Source organism: Hyalella azteca, unplaced genomic scaffold (genome assembly GCF_000764305.2).
Source record: "Hyalella azteca isolate HAZT.00-mixed unplaced genomic scaffold, Hazt_2.0.2 contig6673, whole genome shotgun sequence".
Lineage (NCBI taxonomy): Eukaryota > Metazoa > Arthropoda > Malacostraca > Amphipoda > Hyalellidae > Hyalella > Hyalella azteca.
The window spans coordinates 37494-53033 of record NW_025936827.1 but is presented as its reverse complement, the minus strand read 5'-3'; the positions used below and the strand labels follow the sequence as shown (position 1 = coordinate 53033).

Sequence of the window (15540 nt, the reverse complement as noted above, 5' to 3'; positions counted from 1 at the left end):
GTCTATCACAGTCTATAGGATTTTGAATCGATGCATGCATTCAAATTCAAATTAGGTCCACCCACGCCCCACGGCCAGTGTAGCTGTCAGCTCACCTTCTTCAGAAGTGTGAAAGCTTTTGCCGGTGAAGGTGTGTTTTACGATCGGTCCATAAAGAAGTGTTGATCGGTTCAAAATGACATATGAAAAGGTTCTTTTGAATAACCTATGGATTGGCACCATGCCCACACACAATCATGAAAAATTTGAACATGTCTATGCACTGCTCACTGGCCAGTGCTGAACTGATGCCTGAATGACTGAATGAGGATAGTTGGAGACTGGTAGATTTAAAGTTTTAAAATATTAAAATGCCCCTCATAGCGTACATCAAATTGCAAGTAAAATTAGTATGTGTAAATTTACAAATTAAGGACAATAACAGCCTACAGCCACAGGGCACAGGCCACAGGTGACAGGGCCACTGTCCACACTCCACAGGGCACAGCCTTCCGGCTCACAAGGCCACAGCCCACAGCCACATGCTGACAAGCACAGGGCACAGGTGAAAGCCAGTAAACGACTGCTACAGAGCTGAGAGAGTAGGGTACCTAGGTACGGTCACTACACAGACTGACAGACACTACTCACTACGGTGTACTACGGTGAGTCGGTGACTACGTTCATACTGCTGCTAACTGCTAGTCTGCTACCTATTGATATAAAAGAGGGTTCAATTTACTAAGTTTTTAATTCCACATCTTTTCATTGATGTACGGTAGGCTTAGTTATGTTATGGAGTTCAAGTTTTACCGGTAAAAACATTCTAGAATTGATAATTCTAACGTAACGTATAATACAATTACCTATCATTATGTAAGTAGGTGGTTAGGTATGTGCATATGTGGCAATACACTACTTCGTATTCAAAGTAAATTAAAATCACTTTTAATTTTAGCCGCTTAGGTAAGGTAATTTCTTTAAAGACGTAAGACACAGAGTTAAGAACTGTCGACGTAGCTTATCAGATAACAGTCGCTTATCATACGGCACTGACAGGTCGACCAAAACTTCGGCAGTTGCTCAAGGTTCGATGCCAAAGTGTGACTAGACGTGCAGTACGCGGAGTAAAAACTTCAATTTGAGTAATTTCATTCGATTACTTGGTAATATGCATCTAATATCATTCTATTCGAAGGAAAAAGTAAAGATTAAAAGATAGTTTGCGATAGCATGAGGTGTTTTTCGCATCATTTGCAAAAGAAGTGCCTTCTTTCTCAATTTTTATCATTTGTTTCGATATATCTGAGCGATTTTGAATGTTTTCACAAAGATATAGTCACATTTTGATACAGGAAGTTTCCAATGACAAGTAGAAACACCGTGAAAATGAAATAATATAGTGGGAGCATGATATATAACATAAAGAAAATCGATTAAAATAGTGTTAATATAATTTAAAATTTTCAATAATCTCAATACTCAATAATCACGAATTTTAACTTGTTAAAATTCACACAGACATCCGTTTTCCATGGTTACAAACATTCCATATTTATCAATGCACAGCTTTCTATACGCACATTATAGCTTTAAATTCAAGTAAACAATCGAATCTAAAAAATGATAGATGGAAATGAACGAATAACAAGAACTTCGTGATAAGCTTGAACATGAACTTCCTTCATTTTATTAACTAGAGTTTGATTTATTATTATATAATATTTACAATAATTTTAAACTTTTATTTGTAGTGTTTCGTAATCCACCACTAAAATTTATAATTTATATCATGATAAGGTTTCCAAGAGTGGAAGTAATTTTGATGAGAGCTCGAATAGTAATCGTGATTGAGATGTCGACGTTTACTATTAGCCTAATTTGGCCTTACATCGATTCTACACATCACAGATCGCATAATTATAACGGCTCGCAGGAAAATGGAACAATGAACTCACTGATCCTAGTCTTAAACATCCGGCTGCCTTGCAGATTTAAACAAGAGTTTTATAATTAGTTGCGGATTTTGAACCCAACTCCCACCGCTGCAATTTTGGTGCTATTATTTTTGACCACTCTGCCACCCTGAATAGCCTCTATATGTAAATAGCAGCATGTATAAAGCAAACACAAAAATATTTTATGCTATAATATTATTCAATCTATACAGTTAAAACATTGCTATTGGTGATACGAAAGAGACGTGACGAATAAGATGCGGTTGAGCGCGTTGGTTGTGGCGTTGCTAATGGCAACGGCGTGCGAGGCCATGACTCTGGAGGAACTCAGCAACATGGTCATGAACAACCCGGAGCAGGTGATTGGTCTTTAATGAATTAACACGTTTAGATATAAAATTGCCTGTCCTATGCAACTTCTTAGGCTGTTTTATGTCCCTGTTCAAAAATTAATGCGTCAATCCTGATTCTCACGCGTGGTTTGGTGCAATAATGATAAATTTTAGCATAGGGTACTAACAATATATATTTTTTTAATTGAATTATTAGGCTTCGGGTATGTAACTAACAATATAGTATAGTAATGTCGGCCTAGGCCTAGTGTAGCCTGTCGCCGATTCTTGTACTTTTTGTGACCTGTTCACAGGAGACTGCAAAACAGGTCCTTTGACCGGAACTTCTTCAAAACTGACGTTAATTTGAAATAGATAATAGACTTCTACCAGGTAATAGATAATAAACTTCTTTTCTAGTCTGAACATATATTTCTCCACAGCTTTACCTAGTCTGTTCTTGAACGCGTTTATACTGGGAGCGTCAACGATGTCATCAGGGAGCTGTTCCACATGTCGGTGGCTCGAAGCGAGAAGTGTTGTCGCGTGGATGAGTTGCAACGCAATTTTTAGCGCATTTTCTCCTTTATGGAAAAAATGCGCTATTGTGCTCGCCATGTCCGTCTGTCCGTCCGTCTGTCTGTCTGTCCGTCCGTCCGTGACTTCAAGTTTTCGTCGACGAGAAAATGCGATGTCTATCACTCAGTGCAGTGAGTACTGTGTTTCATTTTTTTAGTTTATAGCCGTGGCTTATACTGTTGGTTCTTGTTTTAAATTCTAGTAATCCTTCTGGGACTTTGTATACCTAAACCGTGAGTATAATTTTATGCTAAGAAAATTTCATCTCTTTGTCGACATAAACTCCCAAATTTTTTTCCAAACTAGACTTTTCAACCATTACTCTCTCGTTGCACTCATATCTTCTTTCACTGTAAATGTGTAAAATCTCCTACATCTCAGTCCAGGAAATTTGATCTACTTACCAAAGAAGTTGTTTAATTCTTGGATCTTATCATACTAATGTGATAGATGACACGATAATATACTATTGGGCAATTTATTTGTTAATGCAAGTTTGATAAATTTATGCATCGGCTTGTAGAAATCTGAAATATCGTGCATGTATTTGTTCAGATATAGTATTGAAAATATGTACTCTATTGTCTTAATTTAAAGTGTTATATGGTACTAAATAGATATGGTATTGTAAATAGATATAATGCCGTTAACTTTACTGAGCTACATATGGTTCTGAGTATCCTTACCAAGTATTAATAACACTAAATATTATAAATGATGCCGAGCAGCTGTGTGACGAACAACATGCCTGCATGGGGCCATACACCGCATCTGAGTGCCGCTCGGTTTTACTGAGTAATGTATGGTACCCCGTATACATACCATGTATTAATAACACTTAATACAATACATGGATGCAGCCAGTGGATGCAGTGTACCTCGATTTTGCCATAACATTTGACAGTGTTCAGCATGGGCGGCTGTTGCGTAAAGTGAAGTCTTTGGGAATAGAGTAAAACGTACTCTGATGGATCAGAGATTTTCTAGTAGGTAGACGACAACGTATCAGTATCAACGGAACCGTGTCAGACTGGGCATCAGTGAGCAGTGACGTGTCAAAAGGAAGCGTTCTTGGGCCTATTTTGTTCGTTGCTTCTATAAACGATCTGCCAGAAGTAGTGTCAAGCGTGTGCTCCATGTACGTATGCCGACGACACAAAAGTTTATAATACAGTGAAGAATACATCAAATAAATCGCAGTTGAAAGATGATCTTGACAGTTTAGTTAACTGGGCTGATAAGTTGCAGCTGCATTTTAATGCTTACAAGTGTAAAGTACTTCACATCCGGAAGAACAATGAACAGCAAGATTACGATATGAGAAGACATGGTTGCAACGAGAGAGTGATGATTGTAAAGTCTAGTGTGGAAAAAGATTTGGGAGTTTATGTCGACAAGTAGCTGATATTTTCTAAGCATGCTGAAACGCAAGCTAATAAATCCAACAAACTTTTTGGACTGATCAGACGCTCTTACGAGTTCATAGATACAGAAACGACGAAGCAGTTGTTTGTTGCTGTCGTGTGCCAGAACCTAGACTAGAGTTAGGAAACGCCGTGTGGTCACCGAAACTTGAAAAGGACAAAAATTTAATAGAGAGTGTTCATAGAGGTGTGACAAGGATAATTCCGGGCTTGAAATGCAAGTCCTATGAAGAAAGATTAAAGACATTGAAGCTTTCAATCCTCCGTTTATCGACGTCTGCGTGGGGACCTCATTAAAGTATACAAGTATACTGTATACTGATGGTTTATACAAGGTCCCATAAGGGTTACTAGAATATGCAACAAGAACCAACACCAGGGGCCACGACCATAAACTAAAAAACTGCGTTGCAACTCATCCACGCGACAACATCTCTTCTCGCTTCGAATCACCGACATGTGGAACAGCCTCCCCGATTACATCGTTGACGCTCCGAGTATAAACGCGTTCAAGAACAGACTATAGATAAAGCTATGGAAAAATATATGTTCAGTCTTGAAATGCCTAGCACCATATCGAACTCGGTTTAAGTCTAGTAGCTATTTCAAGCTATCGTCAGTCTTGAAAAGATACGGTCAAAGTACATGCTTTTAGATCTTCTGTGAACAAGTCGCGAAAAGTAAAAGAATCGTCGACAGGCCACATCAGGCCTACTCTTTAGCGCCGACATCGCTATGCCATGTTATGTAATACGTACACCTGTCGCGTCTGATCGACTGCCCTCGGTTTTACTGAGTTATGTATGTTACCCCGTATACATACCATGTATTACTAACACTAATATAATACATGATTACGAGCAGCTGTGTGACGTAACAACATGCCAGGAGCCCTACTCCGCATCTGAGTGCCCCCCGGGCACACATTACCTGGACGGGTATGCGGTGGGAGGATGCTGTGGTGCATGCGTTCGCTTCCAGCAGGGTGAGTGAGCGACGATTACTGTTATGAAATAAAACTCATGACGCAGACAAGCAAATACTAGTTATTTACACGCTTTTCAAGTTCTTTTTTGGCTTTTTCAGAGTAGTTTACACTTTTCAATCTTATCAATATATCTGTGCTGATGAATAGGCCTGGTTAGGCCTGTCGTCGATTTTTTGTTTTTCTTGACTTGTCCAGAGATCTAAAAAACTGGTCTTTTGACCAAATCTATTCAACTGACGTTGGTTCAATTTTTTACTGGACTATTATTAGTTCAGTAGTGTAAGGCATTTCAAGACTAATCATACGAGCATAGAGTGGGTAATGATTTCTTAATTACCTTCAATGAAGTGATACTTCACTGGGACGATATGTTCAGATTGACTGCCTTGTCGGTATTTTTCTTTAGATTTTAATGTTACCGGAGCAACTGGGATATTCAGGTAAAATCTGTGAGGCAGGAAGAGGCGGTCTAATAGGCGGGGCAGTCAATCGTGGTAACTAATGATTCACTTCCTATAAGTCTGGGTGGCCGAGTGGTTTCAGATCAGAGTACCGAAATTGGAGCTTGAGTTTTAGGTTCGATTCCTGTAGCCTGATTAGAATAAGAAAAAAATATAAAAATAATAAAGTAATTTCTTATCGTCTCATATATTTTAAAGTTGGACATTCGGAGTGATTACTCCACCAAATTTACGTTACGTTCAGGTTCAAGTATTTATAACTTATCGTTTTGTCAGGTTGTCGCCGAGTGTCTGACACGTGACTAGGTTCTCGTATGAATAGGTTTCGGCAAAATATAGTACAGAGAGAGGGTTGTAATGAAACACAGGAACATATCATATTAAATTGGGAAATTCAAGTTCACATCCTACGTTAACAAAAATCTCTAGTACTTAAAAAATGTAATCTGAACACAATCAAAAGTCCAAAACCTATCAGTTTACATCATTAAAATCCTCTAATATTACCGGTAAAATGCTGATGCATTGCAGTTCCGTTGAGCCGTACGACTGTTGTAAAACGACCGTAACTCGTGACCGTATGTTCAGCGACCGTACCGCAGCTGTAGCCGCGCGTTTTCAGCCGTATTCCAAGTGATCGTACTGCCGCTGCAGCCGCGCCTCCTCGCGATCGCTGTTCTTCATAACCGTCGTGTCTCGCTGCTACAGATGCCTCACGGTCAGTCTGGCCGTAGGTTGTTTTACAACGACCGTACTTCGGAATAGTGGCGTAGTCTTACTCGTCGATGATATTATTCCAAGCTCGTTGCCGTACTGCGGTTGAAGATGACTGTGACCGTACCGCTTCTTCTTGACGAAAATTGTGACAGTATCGTACTGATGACCGTATCGGTGATAACTCCCTGTGTAGAACTCGAACTTAAATCTTCTGATGACGTGCGTTATAATCGTTGTACAACTCGTGGCCCTCTCACATTGTCTCACGGCTGAGTCGCAGTCGTAGGGTTGATGTTGATTTTCTTGACGTGCTCACCGGACTCTTGGCTGCTTCGACAAGTCCAGGTTTCTCGCGACCGTCAATGTTCGAAAACGGTAACACCGCCGGCCTCACGGCCGCGGCCGTTAAATACAGTCCGCTGACTGCAGACCGTGCTTGCGTGACGGTCACCTCCGTAGAACCAACAACCCTTGGGACAATTTTGAGGTCCTTATATAGGCAGCAGTCGCGCACAGTTAAGCCTATACCCTCGAAGTGACGCCGCGACGGTTTTGAGTTCCACAAGGTCAGCACCGTTGATACCCTCACCATTTCAAACTATAAACAAACCCTCGGTCTCACGGTCTCGAGAACAATAGCACCTTATGCAAGCTTTTACAGTTTTACCCCAAATTCATGTAGCCTTCTCAACACTTCACTCTTAGTCTCTAACTTCCAATAACTTTCTTAACTCAAGTTATTAATTAATTCACCATTAAACCACATTCTATACAGCATAATATAATTTTAAGTCAGAATTACCGAAGCTATAATCAAGCCAACTGTAGAAAGTTCTTGTTGAAATCGGCGAGATGGCAGCGCGGGTGGTTAAACCTACACGGGCAGAACCTGCATTTACTCAACTTGCTGTAGGTCTTGATCACGCAACTCACTGTTCCAATCTTGCTGTGATTAACCGCCCGGTCACCTCACCGACATCGACTAGAAATTATCACAGTTGAGTTGGCAGGTTTTATCGAACCTAATATTCTTTGCTTTCCGAATACACAGAAGGTGAAGCCTGCACTGGGAGAATAGACGATCGGATTTGTCAGAACAAGGGAGAGGACGTACCTCAGGGCTACGGCATGTGTGATGGGGTCGCAGCTACACGAGCTGTTCGTAGCTCCATCATGTCAAGAGCGGCCACCGGCGGGATTGACTCACTTAATCTGATTTTTGAGTCACCTTTTGACTTGCTACCAGTCGACAACATCCTCAGCAGCTCCTGGTGTGACTACGGCATGTACTGCACCAACAAAAAATGCGCTATTCGTACGTATAACATATACGAACAACTTTTTTTGTCCTATTTCGCCGACATGAACAACTCTACAGAATTGTGAATCAAAATAACCATATGATCAGCTTTACATAATTGCGAATCCAATATAATAAATACTATCAGATGATAAAATTGCAAGTCCTTTACTACAACATCAAAAACTTTATATTACTAATAATCCTGCCATGCGCCAGTGCTTGACATCCTGACTTGGGACAAAAAAAAACAAATAATGCATTCAGAGGAGCAGGGTCTTCTAAATTGATCAGAGTTTCGATGCTTAAGGGGAGCGTCTGGGTCAAAAACTAACTTTTTCATTTACAGACGGATTTCTTCGAAACTTGGTACACATATGTAAAACAAAAATCTAAGACTTTTTTGTTCGTGTCAATTTTCCAAAAAAAATGATAGAAAACGCGAAATTCATAGAAAACGGCAAAAAAGGGGGTCCTCAAGAAATCTATCTTCTCCTAGGATTTTCAAGCTACAACATTGAGAGACATATCATTCGATGCGTAAAGACCATATCTATAAAATTGCGTATACGTTTTTCGAAATTCTAATTTTTGTGGATGTGGGGTCATTTTTCGTAAAATTCCCCACCCGCCCCCCTTTCATGAAATGTCGTGAAATCATAAATCAACGTAGAGAGATGGCAGTGGTACCGTTGGATAGGGCAGAATGTCAGCTTTAAGGTGAGACTAAAAACCGGAAAAGCCAAAATTGTCGATTTTGGACCCAGACGCTCCCCTTAATTTACTTATGAAATGCGCCCAGATTTTAGTTTATGACCCATGCTGGAATAATGACTGTCTGGCCAAAAATTAACTGAGTTGACAGAAAATAATCTGAAATTAGGGAACCCCACCAGCTTAGCCCAACGTTTTTCGAGTTGGGATTTGGAAATATCGTTAATCATGAATCCATTAAATGAATTCCAAATAAAGTGAAGTTGAGTGAAGAGAAAACAATATAAATCTCAATTTGATTTCGAATTCCCATTGAACAGCTTAAAGGATTATTAAAGATGTAGTGTTATGAGAGAAATTTTTTTTAGAAAAAAATGAAGCTACCAATTGAAGTTGAAATTTTAACGAGTATTTCGATCCACCCTCCCCAGTTCTAAGATGTCTCAAAATTCCCTCGCTAAATAAGATTTCAGGTTGCGGTAAAACCGTTTACTGGCAGGCATTGCGGATATGTGCTCCAATATACCAGTGTATTACGGCATCATTTGTATCGCAGAAAACGACTAAATGACTTGTAGAATAGAAAAAATGTTTACGCGTATCGCAGAAAACGACTAAATGACTTGTAGAATAGGAAAAATGTTTACGCGTATCGCAGAAAACGACTGAATGACTTCTGGAATAGAAAAAAGTGCATTTGTATCGCAGAAAACGACTGGATGACTTGTAGAATAGAAAAAAGTTTATGTTTATCGCAGAAAACGACTGGATGAGTTGTAGAATAAAAGAAAGTTCATGTGCATCGCAGAAAACGATTGAATGACTTGTAGAATAGATAAAAAGTTTGTTTGTATCGCAGAGAGGACTGAATGACTTGTAAAATAGATAAAAAGTTCATTTGTATGGCAGAGAAGACTGAATGACTTGTAAAATAGATAAACAGTTCATGTGTATCGCAGAAAACGACTGGGTGACTTGCAAGATCACGAGCGACGCCTACGACCGCGACCTGAGCAGCGGCAACTACATAAGTTACCGCGACGACTACCGCTACCGCCCCCAGTGCTCAGCTGACGGCAGGACTTTCGCGCCCAAGCAGTGCAAGAGCTCCCCTCAAGATAGTACAAAAACGTAAGAATGATGAATGTTGACAGGATTGAGGCGTGGGAATGAGGATTTTTTAAGTAATTAAAGTGTGAGAATGCTTGGTGATGACATCAACGTAGAAGCTTAATAGGAGTATAGTAGTGTCGGCGCTGAAGAAATAGCTCCATTGCCTATTGCCCATTCATGTACTTTTTGTGCCTTGCTTACAGAAGATCGAAAAACTTGCCTTTTGATCAGATTTTTTCAAAACTGTCGTTGGTGTGAAATATCTACCGGATTTTTATCAGGCCCGTAAGGTGCTAGGCATTTTAAGACTGAGCATATACGGTTGCAGAATTTTGTCTAGTCACTTCTTGAACGAAGCGCTATCATGCAGGGCAGCTGTTCCACATGTCTGTGACTCATGAGAAGAAATGTTCTCTCATGGATGAGTCGCGCCGCAGTTTTTTTAGTTCATAGCTGTGGCCTCTGGTGTTGGTTTTTGTTTCAAACTCTATGAATCCTTCTGGGACCTTGTATAAACAATTAGTATACATGTACACTTCAATGATGTCCCCACGCAGGCGTCAATAACAGAGTTTTGGATGGAACGATGGATCACGACGATATTTGTCGGGGAAACTACAAAATAAAATAAGATATGAGTCTACCTGGAATTTAAGTATTAAAAGCAATTTAAAATTTAACTCCAATCGTTGAGAGAAGTATCTTTAGAAATTGAATGCAAGATTTGATAAACAGAAATTAAACACAAAAAACACCTATAGAGATTGAGAGCAAGGTTCGAGAACAGCACCAGTAGATATTGAGAATAAGTTGTGAGAAAAACACCTATAAAAATTGGCATTCTTAATTCGTAATTAATTACTAAATTAACGTTAAACTCCATCCTGCGGCCGATTGTCTTTATACGCCGCCAAAGATATATCTCACTTTTTGTTGACATGCTCAACCTTGAATTGTGTTGGTCAGTTGCGTGTGCGTCGACCCCAACGGTAACACCATCGAAGGCAAAGCGTTCAGCTTCCAGAAGGAGCTTTTCGAGGACATGAACTGCTGTGAGTGACCGTAACATGAAGTTCGCTCTATGGTTCTGCATGTGATACTGATATACTATTTATTTTACAATTATATATCACGTTATATCCAATTATATATCATGTTTTTGTACATCTTTTAATTCAATAATATTATCGTTAACTATGATATAAGTATATAGGAAAATATAAGAATCACTTATGCGCAGTGTGCGCTCGGCGTCAGTGGGAGCTACAGCAGATTGACCCGTCCCTGGCGACGCTGCACTGCCTAACTAACGGCAACTACGAGCGCGTCCAGTGCGAGGGCGGCTGGTGCTACTGCGTGCATCCTGAGAACGGCACTGTTTACGGCTACCAGATGCCGGAACCTGCTATGAACCTGCTCAAGTGCTGTTAGTAACTAGTGCTAGTGCTGTTAGTAGCTGCTGCTAGTGCTGTTAGTATCTAGTTTACGGCTACCAGATGCCGGAGCCTGCCATGAACCTGCTCAAGTGCTGTTAGTAACTAGTGCTAGTGCTGTTATTAGCTGCTGCTAGAGCTGTTATTAGCTGCTGCTAGTGCTGTTAGTAACTAATGCTAGTGCTGTTATTAGCTGCTGCTAGTGCTGTTAGTAACTAGTGCTAGTGCTGTTATTAGCTGCTGCTAGTGCTGTTAGTAACTAATGCTAGTGCTGTTATTAGCTGCTGCTAGTGCTATTAATAACTAGTCTACGGCTACCAGATGCCGGAGCCTGCTATGAACCTGCTCAAGTGCTGTTAGTAACTATAGTGCTAGTGTTGATAGTAGCTAGTGTGTCAGGCATCAAGTGCTGTCAGAGTCACGATAGCAGGTCGATTCAGAACGATTCCTTTATACCTTTCGCACTCAGGTTGAAAAGTTATTGAATAACTAAATATGTTCCGTTTTCAGTGAATCCCATAATACAATCAATGAAGTAATCAAATATATTTTTAATGCAGTCAACAAGACACAGATCGGTGACCTGTACCTGCGTCAGTGCGAGAGCCGGGCTCACGCCCACCAAGTCTTCGTGTCGACCATGAGGAACAAGGGGGTCCAAGTGCCCCCCTCCGACCCCGTCGCCTGCTCCATAGAGGGGGCGTATGCCACCCGTCAGTGTGTCGGCAGGTGAGCTGCATGGTCGACTAACTCTCTACTTCTACTTTTACTTCTATTTCTACTTCGTTAAACTTACTTCACTATTAAAGTAGGATTTTTGTTAACAAATTCTTTTGATTAAAATGCTTATGATTTTTTATTAAGCAGCGTGGTAGTCTAACTCTACTTTTACTTCTACGTATTTCTACTTAGTTAAACTTACTTCAATATTAAAGTAGGATTTTTGTTACAAATTTCTTTAAATTAAAATGCTTGTGATTTTTTATTAATTTGTTTTCAATCATGTTTTGGTTAGGAAGAGAATTTTTCCACAAGTGATAGTTTAATTAATATTATCGGTCTTTAGAAATGCTCCACTCGGCCGTAAATAATTATAACATTTAGCAGATTGAATTGCAAATAAACCACGAATTTAATAGCAAAGAAAACGACAGAAATGAACATTTTTTTACCGGAAACGTTACCGGGCATTATAATGAGAAAACCGTGCATTTATTTAAAATGCCCGGACATTAAAATATCGGGCATTTAATAGCTTATGCATTTGATGGGAACCGAATACAATATTTCACGAGCAATCAGTTGATGGCTTGATTGTTCATTAATATATTCTTTTTCATCATCAGTGGCTGTACGTGCAAGAACAAATACAATGCAGACTGTCTCAGCAAAGGCGAGAAAAATTGCAGTAAGTTGCCTAAACTGTGGGGATGCGTGAAAGTTTGCGGGAATAGTTGAAAAATTGCAGTGAGCTGCCTAAAGTATTGGGATGCGTGAAAGTTTGGGGGAATAGTTGAAAAATTGCAGTGAGCTGCCTAAAGTATTGGGATGCGTGAAAGTTTGGGGGAATAGTTGAAAAATTGCAGTGAGCTGCCTTAACTATTGGGATGCGTGAAAGTTTGGGAGAATAGTTGAAAAATTGCAGTGAGCTGCCTAAACCTTGGGGAGGATGGGGAGATTAGGAACAATACATATATGAAACATACAGAGCAACATTAGCACACCAGGTACGAACCATACAGAGCAACATTAATAAACCAGGTACGAACCATACAGAGCAACATTAGCAACCAAGTACGAACCATACAGAGCAACATTAATACACTATATAGGAACCATACAGAGTTGTATTAACACACAGCACACAAAATGTGTGCAGACTGCATCGCGGACAGATTGGCATTCCTGGAGAGCGGCGTTTCCTACGACATGCTACAGTGTGGCGAGAGTCAGGGCGGCTACTACGAGCCTGTGCAGAAGTGGAAAAGCCTGCAGGCTCTCTTCTATGTGGATGATGATGGCATACGCAAGGGTCCTGTGGTGAGTGTGGTGAATGTGGGGAGAGTCAGGGCTATGGATATATTGTATACCACCACCTAAACCTCATGAATTTATTATATTATATTGGAGCGTGCCACTTATCACTGTCGTCTTAATTAATTTTGAAGTCGCTGTAAGCGACTTAACAATCGGTTCTGAATTTAGAATCGGGTATCGTGCGGTGGAAATTCAATGCTTAATTTAAGGAGCTTGGATATGGGGGCCAATACTGGCATCCTGTCCAACTTTTAAAAAGTAACACCCAGTCCGCCACTATTTACCGCATTGGTAGCATCGAGGGCAGACGCTACTGGCAACGAAGATTCTAGAAACTTTACACGAGGCCTGTAGCATGATAACTAGTATCTGTTAGCATTTTAAAGTTGTACTGACTACTTCTACTGGCCCCGTGTACAAATATATGTGCTCCCTGCAGATGTCGGAGGGCTGCGAGACCTACATGAAGCAGGACAATATGGCCTCCTGCCAGGTGCTTGGGAATTTAATCGACCCAAGCCAGCCTAATCCCAACAGCTGGACATATTGTGACGAGGTGTGCACAAACGGCCAGGGGGGCGGGGCGACCCTCTGCCAACCATCCAATTACCTCTACAACTCCGGCAACTTCGCACCCAGCAGCAGCTCATGTCCCTAGGGGCAGGGTGCAATTCTGGGAATGCTGGCTGGTTCATGTATTAAAGATGGATCCAGTCTTGTAACTTGATCAGTTAAAAACATTAGCAAAATAAAAAATCAACTATTAGATTTCCGGGTCCGATAAGTTCTATGCACTTGTTAATATATTATCCCTTCTTAATTTCAATATGTTCCTAGGATCCTAGCTATAGCCGATTGGTTCAATGTGTACCTTCGGTGCTGTTTTCGGTCACGTTCTGGGCGGTTGATGTTGTAGTCCAGGTTTGAATAACATCACGAACAAAAAGAATGTAAGAGAACCCATTTATATAATTCGAGCAAGAACAGGCTAAACCTGAAGCTCGAAATGTTTTCTTATTTGTAAATGATAATGATTCAGTGATCAAGTGATCATATTGTTTGATTTAGTGTTATGGAGAGAAGCATGTCTGTTGCTACGCGACTATCAAGCCACCAAGTCGACGGCTGTGACTGACTGACACTTTATTTGTCAATTGTACGTCGCGGGTTTGCCAGCGCGTAGTTCTTACTTGATAAGGCGTGTAGTTTCTACTTGAAATGGCGCGTAGTTTCTACTTGACATGGCACGTGTGTCACTGTGTTGTGTCACAGTTTTTCAATTGATCGTTGGAAAAAGTGGATAGTGATCAGCAGCTGAAGCGATGTCGTCGCATTGGATGACGAGTAACCAGTTATATTATTGTTAATAGGATATTATGATTATTATATGATAAATATACGACAACCATATGTCATGATCCTGACTTGCGGTCCATCGTGATATAGTATTCCAATTGTGGTATGGATGAACTTACGTGTGGATGAGGTCACGTGTAGATGAGGTCACGTGTGAATGAGGTCACGTGTGGATGAGGTCACGTGTGAATGAGGTCCCGTGTGGATGAGGTCCCGTGTGGATGAGGTCACGTGTAGATGAGGTCCCGTGTGGATAAGGTCACGTGTGGATGAGGTCCCGTGTGGATGAGGTCCCGTGTGGATAAGGTCACGTGTAGATGAGGTCCCGTGTGGATAAGTTCACGTGTGGATGAGGTCCCGTGTGGATGAGGTCCCGTGTGGATGAGGTCCCGTGTGGATGAAGTCCCGTGAGGATGAAGTCCCGTGTGGATGAAGTCCCGTGTAGATGAAGTCCCGTGTGGATGAGGTCCCGTGTGGATGAGGTCCCGTGTGGATGAGGTCCCGTGTGGATGAGGTCCCGTGTGGATGAGGTCCCGTGTGGATGAGGTCCCGTGTGGATAAGGTCCCGTGTGGATGAGGTCCCGTGTGGATGAGGTCCCGTGTGGATAAGGTCCCGTGTGGATGAGGTCCCGTATGGATGATTTCAGTTGAGCTGATATTGTGTAAGACCGACGTCATCTGAGCGATAAGTTATTGAAATTTAATTAGGGCGCTGAGCCTTAAATGTTACCTGTTTTCGCTTCAAGCAAATAATGATGTAGAAATATTACCCTAAAAGATTTTTACGTTAATGATTTTGAATTTATCAAATCTGTTGTATGTTTCCGGGGGTGGAAAATGAAAAAAGTTCTTTCTGATTCTATTTCCTTGTATATTCGTAAGTTGTTCCTTCGCATATATTAAAAAAATTGTTTCATATTAAAATTATTCGGTAATATTTTTTTATTCCTCATTCCATGTTATGTGTCAGTAAACTGCAAGATATTGTTTTAGAAAATATTTGACATGACACATTTGCCGACGAAGAATACGGACAAGGAACACATTTATTCAAAGGCCATTCTATCAAATCTCGCTTAAGTACACATAGCGGCCTAAGTAGACGTGACGTTTGAATTTTCGTCTGGGATTGGTGGATTTAGCTTGAGA

The 15540-nt window shown here is 40.7% G+C and overlaps 1 protein-coding gene across 1 annotated transcript; it reads left to right on the top strand.

The window, feature by feature from the left end:
* The first annotated feature begins 625 nt into the window (after positions 1-625).
* Positions 626-15326, top strand: LOC108666815. Its single transcript, XM_018153742.2, has 12 exons — positions 626-644; positions 2150-2296; positions 5137-5257; positions 7490-7753; positions 9412-9583; positions 10532-10617; positions 10806-10991; positions 11559-11727; positions 12345-12406; positions 12878-13038; positions 13475-14969; positions 15018-15326. The coding sequence occupies exons 2-11, from the start codon at positions 2195-2197 to the stop codon at positions 13691-13693; spliced, it is 1542 nt and encodes a 513-aa protein (XP_018009231.1). The 5' UTR covers positions 626-644; positions 2150-2194; the 3' UTR covers positions 13694-14969; positions 15018-15326.
* The last annotated feature ends 214 nt before the right edge of the window (positions 15327-15540 follow it).

Excerpts from the sequence above, each read along its gene's own strand:
- LOC108666815 (XM_018153742.2), top strand. The coding sequence starts at position 2,195 with ATGCGGTTGAGCGCGTTGGTTGTGGCGTTGCTAATGGCAACGGCGTGC. Across the intron at positions 2,297-5,136 it reads TCATGAACAACCCGGAGCAG|CTGTGTGACGTAACAACATG; the intron begins GTGATTGGTCTT and ends GATTACGAGCAG. Across the intron at positions 10,618-10,805 it reads TTTCGAGGACATGAACTGCT|TGTGCGCTCGGCGTCAGTGG; the intron begins GTGAGTGACCGT and ends ACTTATGCGCAG.